The sequence below is a fragment of the Marmota monax genome, unplaced genomic scaffold (genome assembly GCF_021218885.2).
Source record: "Marmota monax isolate L192 unplaced genomic scaffold, Marmota_monax_Labrador192_F-V1.1 WCK01_AAM20220418_F8-fsc00084, whole genome shotgun sequence".
Taxonomy (NCBI): Eukaryota; Metazoa; Chordata; class Mammalia; order Rodentia; family Sciuridae; genus Marmota; species Marmota monax.
In genome coordinates, this window is record NW_026694575.1 from 3,421,994 (window position 1) to 3,439,883 (window position 17,890).

At 45.6% G+C, this 17,890-nt stretch overlaps 1 protein-coding gene across 15 annotated transcripts in view; it reads left to right on the forward strand.

Moving 5' to 3' along the window:
• Tenm2 (teneurin transmembrane protein 2) overlaps positions 1–17,890 on the forward strand; it is a 1,244,871-nt gene that overhangs the window by 1,191,463 nt on the left and 35,518 nt on the right. For 13 of the 15 annotated variants that reach the window (XM_058571810.1, XM_058571809.1, XM_058571812.1 and 10 more), the window contains 7 exons: positions 557–818; positions 1,552–1,819; positions 5,524–5,667; positions 6,082–6,331; positions 12,717–12,737; positions 15,625–15,857; positions 17,080–17,234. In XM_058571810.1, coding sequence (XP_058427793.1) covers positions 557–818; positions 1,552–1,819; positions 5,524–5,667; positions 6,082–6,331; positions 12,717–12,737; positions 15,625–15,857; positions 17,080–17,234 — 1,333 coding nt within the window. The remainder of the gene's footprint in view (positions 1–556; positions 819–1,551; positions 1,820–5,523; positions 5,668–6,081; positions 6,332–12,716; positions 12,738–15,624; positions 15,858–17,079; positions 17,235–17,890) is intronic. The other 2 variants (XM_058571811.1, XM_058571813.1) reach the window with 1 other exon arrangement.

Here is a 17,890-nt window from a genome sequence, read left to right on the forward strand (position 1 = left end):
TCTCAGCCTCGCGCTGTGCTAAGTGCTTTACACCAGAGGTCAGCAAACACGTTCTGCAAAGGGCCAGGGAGTAAATAGTTTAGGCTTTGCTGGCCATGTGGCTTCTGCTGCCACAACTCAGCGCTGTCACTATGGCAGGAAAACAGCCATAGAGGTTACATAAGCAAATGAATATAGCTGTGTGCCAATAAAACTTTATTTGCCAAAACAGGTGGTGAGCCAGGCTCACCCCATGGGACATAGTTGGCTCATGCCTACTCTGGGGTCTTCATATTTTATTCTTTTTTTAAAAATATTTTTAGTTGTAAATGGACACAATATTTATTTGTTTGTTTATTTATTTATTTTCATGTGGTGCTGAGGATCAAACTCAGTGCCTCACACGTGTGAGGCAAGCGCTCTACCACTGAGCTACAGCCCCAGCCCAATGTTACATTCTTTGAGACACCACGTATCAGTATCATTATTCCCATTGTACAGATGAAGAATCTTTGGCTCAGAGAGGATTATTAACTTACCCATAGCATCTCTCAGAGACCCATTTACCTGTCTCCAGGTTTGACCTGATCGCCAACGGGGGTGCCGCCCTGACCCTGCACTTTGAGCGAGCCCCCTTCATGAGCCAGGAGCGCACCGTGTGGCTGCCGTGGAATAGCTTTCATGCCATGGACACCCTGGTGATGAAGACGGAGGAGAACTCCATCCCCAGCTGTGACCTCAGTGGCTTTGTCCGGCCCGATCCAATCATCATCTCCTCCCCTCTGTCCACCTTCTTCAGTGCTGCCCCTGGGCAGAATCCCATCGTGCCTGAGACCCAGGTAGGAGCTGCGGGCACCAGGGTGGGACGCTGGGTACTTCCTAACCAATGCCAACCAGCCGCCTTCCTCCCATCACACCTGTCTTCCTGAGGGGCCCGAAACTAATACTAAAGGAGAGGGAGCACAGTAAGACATAGAGCACCACAAACAGAAATTTGAAGCCCTCCCGGATGTTCCGGTGTTTGCAGATAGTCATTCAAGGCTTTGGCGGTCACTGGAGCTTTTCATAAAATAAAAACAATATACATATGTGCAGACCACCTGCAAATTGCTTTTATTCCTGTTAGTCAGAGAGATCCATGATAAGAGGCGCTTTAATGATCTACATCGGTGTTACGACACAGGGCACATCATTGCCTCCCTGTTGCTTTACACTATTGTCACTGGAAGTCGCAGGTTCATATAATTACAGCCTCTCGTGGCCTCCTCGCATGCAGCTAGCAATAAAGCCTGCTGTTCTTATTTACATCTTTTGCCAACAGTGTGGTTTTTTAAAAGAAACGCAACAGTGACCAAGAATAATTATTAATCCCAAAATCATAACCTCAGCCCCTTCTCCCCATGGCGTAGGATGAAGTTTCGGTCGGTTTTCTTTTCTTCTTTCTCTGCTGGGGGGAGTGGTTTCATGAACCCACTTTCAGTGTGGGACTTCGGGAGGCAGCGCCAGGTTGCAGACAGTCTACCTCCAGAGGTGTGTTTGAGAGAGTCCAGAAACCAATTGCTTTCCCTCCAGGTTCTTCATGAAGAAATTGAGCTTCCTGGCTCCAATGTGAAGCTTCGTTATCTGAGCTCCAGAACCGCAGGGTACAAGTCACTGCTGAAGATCACCATGACCCAATCCACAGTACCCTTAAACCTCATCAGGGTTCACCTGATGGTTGCTGTAGAGGGGCATCTCTTCCAGAAGTCCTTCCAGGCATCTCCCAACCTGGCCTACACCTTCATCTGGGATAAGACAGATGCTTATGGGCAAAGAGTATATGGACTCTCAGATGCTGTGGGTAAGTTTTCATTTCAACCACGTACTCATTCACGGATTTTGATGTGTTCATTCTGTCACTATTTATTGAAGTTCTAGTGGATGCCAAGCACTGTTCTAGTAGATAAATACACAAAGGTCAATAAGACAGACCAGGTGCCTCTTCCATGGGCCTTGTGCTCTAGTGGGGGGTTGAGGTATGAAACTCAGATGGGATGAGGCAGTACCAAGAGGGTTAATAAGAAGACAAAAATGGCCCATGCTGGGGAGAGGACACCTCCCTGGATGGGCATTCAGGGAAGGCTTCTCAGCAAGGTGACATTGAAACACAGGCTTGAATGACAAGAAGGAGCCTTGTGAAAATCAGAAAGAGAGCATTGCAGGCAGAGAGAAGAGCGGGGTGTGTTAGAAGACAGAGAAAGCCAGTGAGGTTGGCGTGCAGTGGACCCGAGGGATATTGGAAGTGAAGGGACAGAAGCAGACGAGGACTAAGGCACGTTCCTGAGAGAGCGCTTGCAAATGGCACAGGATACGTGGTGGGTTAAGGCCTCAGGACTGCAGGTCTGAAAGCCTGGTACTGTGTTCCAAGGCTTTGTTTTTTGAGGGAATCACATGCTCTCCACTTAGGAAAATTCACCCTAAGAAAAGGGTCCTGTGGTTACCGGAGATGTACATCGTGGAATATCTACCTGGAATCTTCCCACTTGGGGAAAACCATATAGGAATTGATTAAAATCCAGACTCCTGCTTTCTTTTCACCGATAGATGTGTGGTTTTCAAGAACCAGAAGTCAAGAACCAAAACCAGAGACTAGCACACTTAGAAATGTTCCCTGTAATTCATTGGCAGCCAGTGTTATCAGCCATTCCCTTTGTGCAGAGGGCAGTGTGCTAAGTCCTTTGTCTTAGGTGACCTCTCAATAGCCCAAGTAGACATTACCGAGATCCCCACAAGGCAGAGGAGAGACTGTAAGAGTTCTCTAAGGTCCTGCAGCCAGCAGGTCACACGTGCTCAGGATGCGGTCCCGGCAGTAGGCTTCACCAATGAATGGAGTTGGTAATTGAAGGGAGACAGTAGAAGTTATGGGAGAACCTAGTACATTTAATATAAAGAACACCACTAGCTAATCAGAGATGAATCATACCTGGCTTTAGCCAATACCAACAAGGAGACTGACTATGGCCATATACCCCCGTGTGCTCCAGCTGTGCCCTTACGCTGTGATGATTCTTATTTTCCCATGCCTTCAGTCTCCCCCTTACCTCCTGGGTGTTTCTGAAGCACATCCCAGAGATCACGTTCTCTCATCTGGATTACTGTAGAATGCATCTCGAGAAAGCACGTGGAAACCATAACAATGCTATCACCACAAGTCAGAATTTCTTAATGTCGTCTAATAGCCTGCCATGATTCAATATTTCAGTTGTCTCCTAAATATCATAAAACATTAAAGATTAATTTGTTGAATCAAGATCCAAAAGGACCCACTTTTTGCAATTGGCTGGTTTCTCTTTAATTGTTTAAAATTTTAAATCTTATTTTCCAACTTTCTCTTTTTTGCACCTCTATATTTCCCAAAGACCCTGGGTTGTTTGCCTGTAGGACTTCCCAAAGTCCATTTCCTGAAGTGTGTTTCCGTTTCAGATTGCATGATCGTGGCCGTTTAACCTGTTCCTCTGTCCCCTATAAACCTCCTGTAAATTGACGTTGGGTCTTGAGACTCTCCCGGTTCGGGTTTGATTTTATCTTTGGTAGGACAGCTTGTCAGGTGGTGCTGTGTTCTTAACACCGGGAGCACGGGGCTATGTGTCCTTCCTGATTTCAGGAACCACAGATGCTCGTGGCTTAAGTCTTTTAGGTCATTAGGGATTGTAAAATGATGTTTTAATTCTGTCATTACTTTTTCATCTATTATCAGAAATGTTTTGACACGGATGCTTTCTCATTAACTACTTAATTATTTGAGGTAGAGTTCCAATAGGAAAGAAAGGGCAAATACTTCCTTCCCTTTATTTACTAGTTTTCCATATACTCAGTCAGTTCATCCTCCAATGGGGGGTGATTAACATTTTTTAAATAACTTTGTGAACTCCTGGACTGAAATGTTGCTGCTGTTTCTATTTGTTAGAGTCCCTATCCTGACTCATGGTCAGCAGGTCCCACTTTGGTCACTGGGAACCTCTTCACACTGACTCCAGAATCCTTTGAGGTGACCCTAGTGGAGTCTGACTCCTCCCTCGCTGTCTCCCAGGGTTACATGGTCTGTTCTCTCTTGCTCAGCCTCTCTCCAGCCAACTCTGCAGGGAGCCCCGTTTCTCTCCAGTGAGGAATAATATACCAAGGCCACCAGCTGGCCCCCAGCAACCCTGTTGGCTTCTGTGTGGGTCCTTGTTTGACGCATTTTCAGAGGACAAACTAGGAAATATGGGAGGGAGGTGTTTCTTCAATAAAATGCACCCTCCATTCTTATCGACCCTTCTATATCTCAGGATTTTTTAAAAGCTGCAGAGAATCCCCAAAGGTGATACACATAGTTAAGAGTCTAATGTACTAGGAACAACAATAATAACAATGCCTTATATTTCAAGAGCAGTGTTCCAATTAAAAATGCACAGTTTCTCAGCCCTTTTCTTGTATATCCTTACTACAGCTTTAAGAAACGGGGGCTTTACTTAGCCTGCTGGACTCATGGGGAAAATGGAGCCTCAAGGCATAAGGCTAGAACCCAACTAAGATTAGTGTCCATCTCTCCTCCCTCTCCCATTTGTCTGTGTAGCAAATCAAGTGTTTTATAGCCAAGTTTTGGGATCGTGTTCCCCAGTGAACTTCCATATATCTAGCAGGCTGGACCCCTTATTAGTGGCACTTTCTGGCATATTGAGTGAACATACAGTCATCCCTCAGGGTCCACCAATTCCCAGTCCACAATACCCCAGGGGATCCCAAAACCTGAGGGAGGATGCTCGAGTCCCTTTAATAAAACAGCACAGTGTTTGTATATAAGCTTTGCACATCTTCCCATCTATGTTAAATCACTGCCAGATTACTTATAGTACCTAATATGATATGCATGCCATGCAAATAATTATTATACTGTATTGTTTGGGGAATAATGATAAGAAAAAATTCTGTACATGTTCAGTACAGACACAATTTTTAAAAACTGTTTTTGGCCCGTGGTTCATTGAATCCACGCATACAGAACCCACAGGTACAAAAGAGGCACTGCTGTACAAAGTGCCTCAGCTTACACAAGCTGTTGCCCCTAGAGTCTCCATATCGATGAGCCACTATGCTTCCAAAGGCCTTTGTCCTAGGGGGCAAAAATAAATAGCAATAGATATAACACGTATATTCCCCAGACATCAGCCGAGAGACAGTCTCCTACCCGTCTCCCAAGGAGCTTCATTCAGCACCAGGGTTTTAAAGATTCCTCTCTTCCAGCCACATCACTGGGGTCATTTTTGAAAGCCAGTTGTTCATTGCAGAGGTCTTTCCCTCCCCATAGAGTACAACTGTGTAAAGTTTCAAGGTCAAGTTCAACTCAAAATCTGAATTTAATGGAATCACAAAGACAAAAGCAATCAGCCTGCCTCGGAGTGAGTTTTGGGGACAGAGTCTGTATCTCATGAACATGTGCTCCTTTTTTTTTTTTTTTTACTGGGAGCTCTGGAGTAATCAAATGGACTCTCTTTTCTCCCACTCTGTCCACCCTTTGTCCTGCAGTGTCTGTGGGCTTCGAATATGAGACCTGCCCCAGTCTAATCCTCTGGGAGAAGAGGACAGCCCTCCTCCAGGGATTTGAGCTGGACCCTTCCAATCTCGGTGGCTGGTCCCTGGACAAGCACCACATCCTCAACGTAAAGAGTGGTATGTGAGCACATCTCCTATCCCACCTATAGCCTTGTGTCTTTTCTGGAACATTCTCACCAACCTTGACATTTCAGGGAGAGCCCTTCTCCTTCCCTCCACCATTTTTCAAGTGCCAAAAAGAGGTCATAGGTTTTCTTACTTTCTCCTTTTAAATGTCAATAACATTGGGATGGTTTGTACCTCATACTTCTTCAGTTGTCCCTACGAACATTCACTTACCCCGTACCATAGCATTGGGGGATTCTCCTCCCATGAAAACTCTCTCATCCCCATGAACATGGAAGAACTACCAAAGGACAGGTTTCCTAATTTTTCTCTTCTCCTGTCACTTCCCCTCACCCTTGGTAGGCCAATTCAAGTGTCCTCCCCAGAAAGCTGTGGTGACCACTCCACTTTACTTCCCCTCCCCAGGAATCCTACACAAAGGCACTGGGGAGAACCAGTTCCTGACCCAGCAGCCCGCCATCATCACCAGCATCATGGGCAATGGCCGCCGGCGGAGCATTTCCTGTCCCAGCTGTAATGGCCTTGCAGAAGGCAACAAACTGCTGGCCCCCGTGGCCCTGGCTGTGGGGATTGATGGGAGTCTGTATGTTGGCGACTTCAATTACATCCGGCGCATCTTTCCCTCTCGAAACGTGACCAGCATCCTGGAGTTACGGTAAATAAACCCACAGGCAAACTTTTGTGCTCCCGACTGCCCCTGAGTGTCTCTGGGTGAATGGTGGCTGCACTTGGGTTCTCCATAGAATATAAAGTCCACGTGCTCCAAAATCTAGGCCTAGGATGAACTAAGGATTTGGGGAAATGCTTAGTGTATCTAAGACACACCATACACAGATTTGATAACTACTGTCAACAGCTGATTTACCACCAAGGGTATAATAGCTTTTCATCTCCAGAGTTCACAGGGTTTATAAAGGACCAAGGTGTCTTTTATTTTTGTGAAGTTCTGTAAAAGATTCTGATGCACACTGAAGCTTGAGAACCACTAATGTTCATTTGCTAGTTCATAAATTTCTATCGAGTGCCTCAGTCCTTGAGTTCTCTATAAATTCTCCAGATGTTTGCACATTCGTGAGGATAGGAGGTAACACAATTTCATCAGGGCTTGCTAGGTAACTTTCTTCCCTTGGTAGATTTCCTCCTGGTCATTGCTTCCTACAAAGCCTGAAGTATAGACTCCTCTGTGCTGGGAAAATACTGACACCCTACCCCTCACAAAAGCCCATGAAAATATGCTGTTCCCAGGATAGTTGGTTCCAGACCCTCAACCCCAAGGAAGAGCTGTAAAATAGAGGGAGAAATGGGTCTGTGTATACCAAGAGCCATGAGAATAGGGGAAAACACAGAGGAGAGTAAAGTCCCAGCTGTTACATTTGGAGTCCACTCAGGAGCCTCAGAAAAAAATCAATGCAGACAAATTTTAAATAATGATTTCAAGTATTACTACATGCTTTAAGAGAAATCTACTAGTGTAAGATCTAGGACATGGTGGGGTCAGGGGAATTAGGAGGCTGAATGGGATATAGTAGCCAAAGGAACCTCTCATCCTAAGTGGCCTTCAGTCTGATCCCCAAATAACAAGGTCAGCCATAGGGAGATCTGGAGGACAGCATTTTGGGCAGAGAGAAGTTGTGCAGAAGCCCTCTTGCCAGCCAATAACCTGGCATATTGAAGGGACTGCTGACAGAAGTCCAGTGTGGCTGGGTGATGGTGAGCTCAGGGGAGCATCCTTAGAGGAAATCAGAGAGGTAGCCAGGGCACTGATATCTTGGGGACTTCCTAAGCACATGGACAAGGGCTTTCTTGTTGGAATGGGAGGCTACTGGAGGTCGAAGCAGGGAGTGGGATGGAGCTAGGAGAATGGGATTGGCCTGTGATGGTCTCTGAGGGCCCAGAAGGGAGGAATCGTGGGCTCAGAGAACATGAGAGGTGGGCACCTGGGGAAGTCCATGCAGTCCAAGCTGAGTTGGAGAGCCAAAGAGCCACCATAGGAGAAACACCAAAGTGTAGGAAGAGGGGATAGCATCCATGAGATGAGCAGAGTGAGAGGGAGGCATGGTGGAGGAGGCTGCATAGCCCTAGGCCATCCCTGACAACCCCCCAAAACACTTGTCCACCCCTCGCCATGGAGAGCCCCTTCCCAAGATTTGTTTTGCATTTTCTGGCCCAGATAAGCCCTCCTCTTTTTAGGCCTTCTGTGAAGGAGGCAGGAAGGGAAGGGTTGGATGATTTAATCTGGCATTGCTACCCTCCACATCTGCCCTTCCTGTCCGGCCATAGGTCTTCCCACTCAAAGCCAAATCACCACCTGCCTGGTGCATTCTTACCTCCAAACCTTGACTCCTGCTACCAGCTCAACCCAGTGTCATGTCTACTGACCTAGCTCAACCCAAGTGTCGTGTCTACTGACTTACCTCTTCACATCCATCTATGAGGTCCACATCGAGGGGCCACTCTTCCATCAAGCCTGATTGCCCTCATAGAAATAATTCTCACCCTCCTCTGGGTCTCTTAATGCTCTGAGTTTGCATTAGAGTTGACACCACTTACTACCTAGGTATGCAGTTGTGTCTAAGTCTTAAGGCCTGGTGTGTGACCTTCTATAGCGCAGATGTCTTGGTCACCTTCGCCCCTTAATGCCATGCCCAGCCTACCTTAGGTGCTCAAGACAGGAAGCATGAGTTAAAGAACCAGTCTTCTGCTCCTTGTCAGAATTGGTCTTTGATTCCACGTCTCTCAAACTGTAGAGGCCACAGTACCAAAGGGACAAGCTAGTGGCCCCACCAGAGCAAACCACACCACACTCACCTGGTGACAGGGAGGACAGCTGGAAGGAATGTGGCTCTCAATTTCCCTGGACAGCTGTGTGGTTTGGTTTTTCCTTCTTTCGCTGCCTTTGGACTCGTTCTTACTTTCATCAGCCAGGAACCCAGAGCCGATTAGAAGTTGAGCTTTTACAAGAACACTGGTTTGATTCTTCTCCTCTTCCCACTACATACCCAAAAACAAAGGGCTGTCAATCCCCTCGCTTCAAAACAGAAACCAGCAAAGGGGGGGCGGGGAGGGAGGAAGAGACCTGTCTTACTTGTGTCTTGTCTCCATTGTGAGTTGGCAGCTGAATGATTCAATTTGGGGACTCAGTGCCCACCCCATCCCCTTACCCACCCCAGAGCTTAGCCTCAGGATTGGGATTCTGTTTAAACATCTCCATGCTCTCTCGCGCTCCTCACCCCTCCCCTATTCCTTTACCTGCACAAAACATGCGAGGGCAGAACTCTACACACTGGGTAACTTCTGGTGGTAGAAAGAGCCTTCTCTTGGTAAAGTGGTTACCACCTATGTGCTTTGATTTAGCACATTTTCAACACCCTCTCCCCAAAAGAGTCTTGAAATCCCACCTTTAGCAGTCCCTTTCCGTTCTTCTAATTATCACCCTCCCTAATTGGTCCTTAGGAAACCTAAGGACTTAGGAGAAAGGTACATTTTCCAATCACTCACAACTTCGGGTGACTTTCTCTCATAGAAGAATCCTTCTTGTCTGTCTCCCAGTTTGAGAACATCTTAGGACTGGGACCCCCATAAAAGGCAGTAAATAGGTAAATAGGCAAGAAATGGGACAGTGCCTCTGTACCTTTTTCTGATGTGGCCCCTTGTTGTGAATCGCACTTATTCTTTCATGTTTGGAATTCTTGAATTATTCTTTTTATTTTTCAAACATAAATTTCTATTATAACATTCAATAGGCTTTTTTCCAGTGAAACACCTTCTCCCTGCTGACATTCTTATGGTGCTGTTAGGGTGGGGCCAGGGCTTCTCTGCCTTAGGGAAAATCTACAGAGAAGGGAGTTGTCCCAGCCAGATGTGTCAGGCTGGAGGGGACCGAGATGTGGGAAAGTGGGGTACAGGAAGGAGGGCAAAGACCATGAGAGTCACCAGAGAGAAGCTGGATACCAGGGCAGGCTTCCCCCGGTGGGACCAAATGTTAGGAGGGGGCTGCAGTTAGAGATGCAAGTTTGCTCTGCCGTCGGGCTGAGAAGTTAGGGGTCAGGAAGGGAAAGATAACAAAACATGCAGTCCAGAATAATGTAACCACCAGGACGCTGTAAAGTTTTGGATAGTACTGGGCACCATTCTCATCATCAACAACCCAGATTTCTTGGTGCCTAAAGCCAATATAGTTTTGGGGTCTCCTTCTAAGAAAGAAAAAAAGCTTATGAATAGAAAATTTTTTAAAATAAAAGAAGCAAGGTTATTTAGAATGAGAAAATGAAACAAATGACAAGTTTTTTTTAGAAAACAGCAATCAGCACACACATCCCAACATTCAGACAAACCACTTCGTATTTTTGTTTTAACCTATTACATGTTCATGGGACTTGTTTTCCTACACTTTTTAGCTCCCTACTCCTTGATTGTCTTTTAATAAGATAGTTATTTTTTTTCATTACATTATCTGCAGAAAGGATGAAAAGATATTCTAGTCTTTCCCCCAGTGTGGCTGATCAAAACTTGTTCCAGATTATCAATGAAGTAGGAAGCTTTCTTTCATCTTGGCCATTGATTATTGGTAATGTGAAAGTTATAAACTTTGGGGAAAATTCTATGAAGCTTTCTCTATAGCATTCCTGGGCATTTCAAGTTTTCTTGTGCAGTGAATAATCGAAATACTCCTTGCATTGATGCTCACTGACCATTGTGTCATTGATGTCCTTGTGGTATTGGAATTCTACATGGATGAGGCTGCAGGAATAAACACAGTAGGGCAGAAGCATTCCTGAAAGCCATTCTTAGACCAGAACAACTAGCAATAATTTAACTAGATGCTAAATCGCATCCTTCTAAAGCTAAACCAAAGTACCCCAACTCAAACTCCCTTGAATTAGAACACCACCACTACCAAAAAAAAAAAAAAAAGGCCTTTGGCCTGTCCATATCTACCCTACTCAAACAACAAGAGTCTCAGCTAATTATAACTCTGTCCTGAGCAGAACTCCAAGGCTCAGAGCTAGTCCCAGGCAGGGTTTGTCCTGCACTAAAGGTTAAAGCATTTACAATCCAAGCTTCCTGGGCTCAGGAACCCACTTCCCCAGCCCCTCACTCTCTCCTGGACTCTCTGCTAAGTATCTGCAACACAGAAATGAGTAAGTCCCATCCTGTTCACAAAGAAGTGAGGAAGACAAGCACACAAACATAAATCACAGGACACTGTGATGACAGCTTTGTGAGACAGGCTGAGATGGCAAGGAGAGACCCCCGCAGGCTTGGCAAAGGGGTCATTGGGACTCTGCCATGAGCAGACATGATCCATTTCAATTCTTAAATCAGAGACACCACTTTGTCCTCGGAGGGTACATCTAAAGGGTGTATTTGTGCTTTTGAGACTGCACACAGAGCCAAGGCCTGTCCCCTGTAAGTAGGGCATCTGTACTCATCTACATAGGCTGACTCAATGATGCTGTAATTTTGGTGTGTTGCCTGCTAAGCACCCAACCTGTTAATGACCCTGGACCAGAGTAGCAGTGACTTCATCCTGTACCCAAAGCTCATATCCATGTGATCATTCGGACTCTCCGCTCTCCAGGGACTTGATCCCATACCCCTTCCTTTGTCCTTCCCCCAACATAGATACTATATTAATCAACTTAAAGCAGATGTTCTCGGGAAAGAAGTAGGTCAGGTCTGCAAACCCAAATCCCATCCAGTCTTTTCACAAAATCTTGACTTAAAAAAAAAAGTGGAATTGATATTTCAATAATTAAGAGCCAAATATGTCTACCACTGGTGGCAGATAACATTTCACTTTCATTAAGCAATATAAAATAGACGCGAGAATTCCCGGCTGCCACCCTGACACACCAGGCTTTGCAGAATGAATCTTAAATTGCACTATGTCAGTCAGAGCTCAGGAGTTATCAGCATCATTTAATTAACTTTTTTTTTTAGCAAAAACTAACACGTTAGAATAAAATATAAAAATGTAATCCCTGTGCAAACCCACCACTAATGATGGCCCCCGGCAGAGGCCCGGGCCGCACCTAAACAGGAATCAGGGCATTGAACTCTCCGTGTGCCTCCCCTGAAACCTCTTCCCTTCGCTGGAAGGGAACGAAGGGTCAGGGGCTCCTCCACCTTGACCCGGAAGCCTCAGGAATTGGGAGCAGCTTTCCTGACTCTTCCTCTCCCTGGTGTTAGTTTTCAGCCAGTTTCCTGTTGAAATCGAAATGTAGTTTTTGTTCTTTAAAGAAAAAGCAACAAAACTTTTCCTAGTTCTTCAAAAATGAATGGTAAATGGAATCTTTGGCTCCAATCACAAGAGGAGGTTGGAGCCTATGAATTTCATTATGACCGTAGTGGCAGTATTGGTTGTTACTGTGAGAAAGAAGGCACACTGGGGGTCTCACACATGCAAGTGGGATACGGGGAGGAAGGAGGCAGAGAGCAGAGATAGGAAATGGTTCTGCCTTTCACATTCAACAGAGCCTTGGTTCAGCTGCAGTCTGGTGTGAATGGGGTCCTTTCTTAGGTACCGTGGACCCTGTAATACACCAGTGACAAATGAGTGGTACAGATGTGACCTGCTCCCTCCATACCCAGGAAAGACATTGCAAATGAATCACAGTGCTCTTTGCAGCTGACCTTGAACTTGGGGTCAGAATCCTTGCACCACCACACTTGCAGGAACCATTACTGCAACAATAGGTGTCACCCCAGCTGTAACCTACCTGCCATCCCTTCATTAGCCAGAAGTCCTGTTTCACCTGTTGCTGCCTGTGTCACATGACAGCCACATTGCCTGTCAGGAAATCCAGGCATTCTGGTCCGGATTTTCCAATGGCCTGGAGAAGAACAAAATTGGGGGTTCTTCTCAAGTAATTGAGCTAGGAGCTGTCAGTTAGAGGTAAAAAAAAAAAAAAAAGAAAAAGACTGCCTTCTGGTGGGTGGGACCTTTATATAAGAAACAAAAAATGTTATGTTTGCTTTATCATCAATTCCTCAGCTAACTGTTTGTTCTTTTTTCCTTCTGTTTTCTTTCTATAAAGAAATAAAGAGTTTAAACATAGGTAAGACGAAGAACTCTTTCCCATATAATTTGATATGGTTCGTTTGCTTCCTTGTGTTTGCTTTTAATTTTTTTTTATTTTTTGTTTCTTGCTTCTTGTGTAATGTTGTATATTTTTATGTACCAAATATAGTAACTTTTTTATGCGCTAATTGTGTGTTGTGGATATGATAAGCTTTAGCAATTATGAAATGCAGTCAAAAAGCAACCAAATAAGCTGACAGTAATTAGAATTTCCGGGAGATGTAAGTGCAAGATAATGAACCCTCAGTGAACTTTTATCCCGACTGCTCAGCACGGTCCGTAATTGGGCTAAACAGTTGAGGCAAACTTCTGGCTTTTGTAAATGCTGGACTGGGTTCACAAAAGCTTTAATGAACTGGAAACGGGTCAAAAACTCATTTTCAACTCATTAATGATTTTTTTTCCCCTGGATTTATAGTCATTTAAAAAAAAAACACACACACACAAGTTAATTGCCAATCTGCTGGTCAGAAAGAATCCAACAGTCAGATGCATTGAGAATTTTCATGGAGTTAAATCACTTTTGAGTGGTATGAAGGGTGTAGACCAAGTACTTTTTATCTAAATGACCTCTGTCATTCCATTGATCTAAGGTCATCATTTAAAACTATACTGGAAGAGTTCACATACAAAGTACACAACACACACATCTGTGTATGTACGCAAGCATTGCACCAAGAAGGATATAGCAAGAGCGATCTTGAAGAAAAATGACCTTATTTTTATTTGGAAGAGGAGACCAAACAGAGCAATTTATATTGTTACTATTCTTTTCAGTCCGGGTCATGTAATGTAAAGGGGCATCTTTATGATATTGGAAGAAAATTAGAAAAAGAAGCAAGTCCAATTGTATGAGGTCATCACAGTCAGTGGAAAGGCCATGGCTAGGAGGAGTCCTCTGCCTTCTTATTCTCTGTGCCCCAAATTGACTGGTTAGAGCACCCCTTGCATGTTGCGCTGATCTTAAGCCACAGATTGTGGAAGCAGCACTGCCCATCTGACCTGAGCCTCTTTGGGAGCACCGTGGTTGGAATGAATGTGAGACCATGTGGAGCCACAGTTTCCTGAGCAGGCATTCACCCCACGCCCCCAGCTGCCCACTCTTATGCTGGAGATCTGGAAAAGCCTCCTCAAATCTGGCTCCCTAGAAAGTCAAAATTAATTGTCTTGCTCGTAGATAGGCACAGATGTGCAGTGCCTGCCTCTTTCTGTTGATGGTGCCGGCTACCGTGTGTTCATAAGAGTGCAGCATCTAATTAAAACTCGGCACAAAGTTTTCCCTTTCTGCCCTAATTTGTTTTGCATGTATGGATATTCTCTAATGACTTAACCAAAAAAAAGAGAGAGAGAGAGGAGGGGGAACTAGGAGGAGGAAAGGAGAGGAGAGGAGAGGAATCCACCTAGCCTACTCTTTCCAACTATTGTCTAGGCTGGAATTTTAGAAAGACCTTGACTTCTAGTTCAATTATGTATCTTAATAGCAACCTAAGGAGAAGCTGGAATTAAAGATGGTCTCAACTCACAAACTGTTCCTAAAAATAGCTCCCTAGATCTGTTTTTTTTTTTCCTTAATTTGGGGAAGAACCCAAATGGTAGTGTTTTAATTGGTAATTTCCCAGCTAATGTCTACAGGACAAATGCATCCAATACTATCATCACCCTCACCTTCCCTTCACCTCGCCCAGCCCCTCTGCTCCTATTGCACCAAGTATAATTAATACCAGGAAGAACAGACCATGCTCTTGATTGGCAAGTGGCCCTGAAAGCTGCTCCCCCGCACTGGGGCAGAGGAGCAATCCCTGCTTGCCTCCTGGAGATGTGATTTGAATAGCCAGTATAGAAATAGCATACCAGCCTCCATAAGTGACCGACACTGCAAAGGGAAGAACTGGTAGGTTTTGAGTCAGAAGGAACATTAGCAACGATTCAGTTTAATTTCTTCATTTTCCACGTAAGGAGGCGAGCACCCAGTGCAACCAAAAGATTTACCTAAGGTCACCAGCTGAGTACAAGTTGAGTTCTGAATTTCTTGTGTCTTGATTATGAGCCAACATAGTGTTTCTCTGTACTGGTGAGCTGGGTGCATGGCAGAGAAATTGTCCAGGTTTCTGAAACCTACACTTACCTAATACACTTCATGCACACAAAGTTATTCATCTCCAAGTGCCCCTTAGGGCCCTGGTGGTTCTGGGTTCATACCTGTGACCTCAATGTTACCCACGATTGGAAAACTGCATCTCCTCCCTCAGCAATGCAGACTCTGGATGTGATTGCAAGAGGCTCACATCTCTTCCCACTAAATGCTGACTTGATTTGTGCCTATACCCAGGAATAATGAAAAGATCTGAGATCCTCAGATTGGAGATGGCTCCAGGGAGCTTCTTTTAACAGAGTTAGGAAAACTCTTAGGATGTCTTGCTATTCGTGATCTAGTACCTTGAAGTCACTGAGGAAGCATAGAGTAAAAAGGGGACATCATCAGGCAGCTTTGATCCTCAGTTTCACTTGAGACGATGCTAAGCCCGCATGGGGATCTAGGAGAGGCTGACACACAGGTGGTTGCCTTGAATAACTAGCTGCTCACAAACCCATGCCTGGAGTGGGGTCTTTCCTATCAGCTGCAGTCTTTAAGTACGAGGATAATCCAGGAAGCTCACCATAGTGTGAGGGGTGAAGTCTAACTAGAAGGAGCTCAGAGCCATGCCAATGCCAGCACTCAGTCACGGTGTTAGATTCCTTCCAGTTCACTAAAGTGGAAAGATGCTAGAGAAGGTGAGGGCGTGGCTAGTGTTTTTGTCATCTCTTTGATCCAGGAGGCCAGCTGCATAGCCCCTTCCTCATTTTTCTTTGTGCTTCTTCCAAAGCAACAACCCAGCACACAAGTACTACTTGGCTGTGGACCCCGTGTCTGGCTCGCTCTACGTCTCTGACACCAACAGTCGCAGAATCTACCGAGTCAAGTCTCTGAGCGGAGCCAAAGACCTGGCTGGGAATTCAGAAGTCGTGGCAGGGACTGGAGAACAATGTTTGCCCTTCGATGAAGCCCGCTGCGGGGACGGAGGGAAGGCTGTGGACGCAACCCTGATGAGCCCTCGAGGTAAAGGCTACACAAGGGAGCCCTCCGCCCAGACAGAGCCTGCTGCCCGCCTCGAGTTCCCCTTACTAGAGCTGAACAGCTTCCAGCAGCCTAAACACAGCTCTCCCTGGGATAATTTAACCCTGATAGATGGCTTTGGTGTAGGGGTGGGCGATTTTGATTTTTTTATATTTATTTATTTGAGTAAACTTTATCACCCACATAGGCTGCAAATGGAAAGTGGGGTAGACTGCACCCCGAAATTTCTGATCGCGGCTAGTCACAGAGCGCCAGAGTGCCAGCTTTAGGGACCAGAGCCAGAACAAAGCCCCGCGGGGACCTCCAACCACTCCCCGACTTTCCTTTGGACAATAATGTATATAAAGTCTGAAGTACAGTGGCCTGCCCAGCTGCAAATACCAAAAAAAATGGTAGCGATTAAGAATGGGCATAATTTCCAGGGGTTCAGGATGGAGCAGTTCTTGGAATGAATGGGGCTCTGTTTTTTAAAGGACTGACGGTGCTTTAGGTTAAGGAGCAATCATCTAAGGGTCTAATTCCTGTTAGCGTTTTTAGCTACTGTGAAAGCAGCCTGCAGCATGGATTAGGAATGCCAAGCCTTGTACTGGGGCGCTGAAATAAAAATGCAAAAGAAATAGAAGCTGCCGTCTGTGCCTTATCAGCCCTGCTGCGACAGGGGAATGCTAGGGTTGGGTGTCCCCCAGGGCGCCGGAGCGCTGATTGGAGTCACGGCTTAATTGGGAATTCTTCCTGGAGGTTACATTTTTGAATTGGAAGTTTCTGACTGTAAGAATCATTGTTTCTCAGCCTCAGAGTTGCAATCGGTTGTGAAGGGTATTTGAGTAATTTACTATCAATAATTTTTAGAGGAATGAACTTTGGAAATAACTTCTTTTCTAAAGAGAACAGATGCAGGATCATTTCCTTATTCATACATCTGCAGCCCTGGTCCATGTGCAGCCTAAGGTGTTGTCTTCAGCTGGAGGGAAATGGGCAGGGCTACAGCGAGCACCCCGGGTGGGTACTATGCACATCTCAGCACAGTGCCTGTGAGAAAGGGTCTTGCCTTTAAAAGGCTGAGAATCACTGCTCTGAGTGGGCTGATCCATCCCAGTGAGGTCCCTGGTCCAAGTAGAGAGGGCCCAGCAGGGCAGCCCCCACCTGCACCCCACAAACCACACTCCTGTCCAACAGACACATTCCTACCGCTTGTCTTTTGAAGGTATTGCAGTGGACAAGAATGGGCTCATGTACTTCGTTGATGCCACCATGATCCGAAAGGTTGACCAGAATGGAATCATCTCCACCCTGCTGGGCTCCAATGACCTCACTGCTGTCCGGCCACTGAGCTGTGACTCCAGCATGGATGTCGCCCAGGTAGGACACTCTCTTTTACTTCTCATCACTAAGCACCTCCTAGTACTTGACCAAATGGTCTCACCTGATTCCTGTTTGAGTTGGAAGAGGAGTGGGAGGGCAACAGAAAACTGGTACAGATTTGTTTGGAGGAGCCCGGAGGGGAACTAGACAGCAAGATGCAGGGGAACAGCTAAGACTGGGAGAGGAGAAAGCGTGAGACAGGAAAATTCTGCTCAGAAGAGTCGAGTTGGTGACACACTCCAGCCGTGGCAGATTACAGGGTAGGAGTGTCTGGGTAATTACCTGTCTTCTCCATCATTATTGCAGGTTTGAGACTGTACAGTGTGGTGTTATGTGTCAATCAGAACTTCCTGTTAATTGGAAGTGATCGCATTCTCGCCATGTAAACCTTTTCGCCGTGCAGTATGATCAGAGCAGAGTCTTCTGTAGTAGTCCCCAAAGTGTGCCTTTAGTCAGGGCTCTTATCGTGACAGAGAACAGAGGCTCCCTCAAATGTATAGCATTTGTTCTCAAACAACCTGGAATATATGTTCACCCTTCCTGTAAGCGTCTTTTCAACCCTTGGTCAACCTCATAAATTTCAGCTCAAATTCTACAACAAACTGACAACTTGCTACTGAGATTTTTATTTCGAATTCCACAGAGAAGGAATG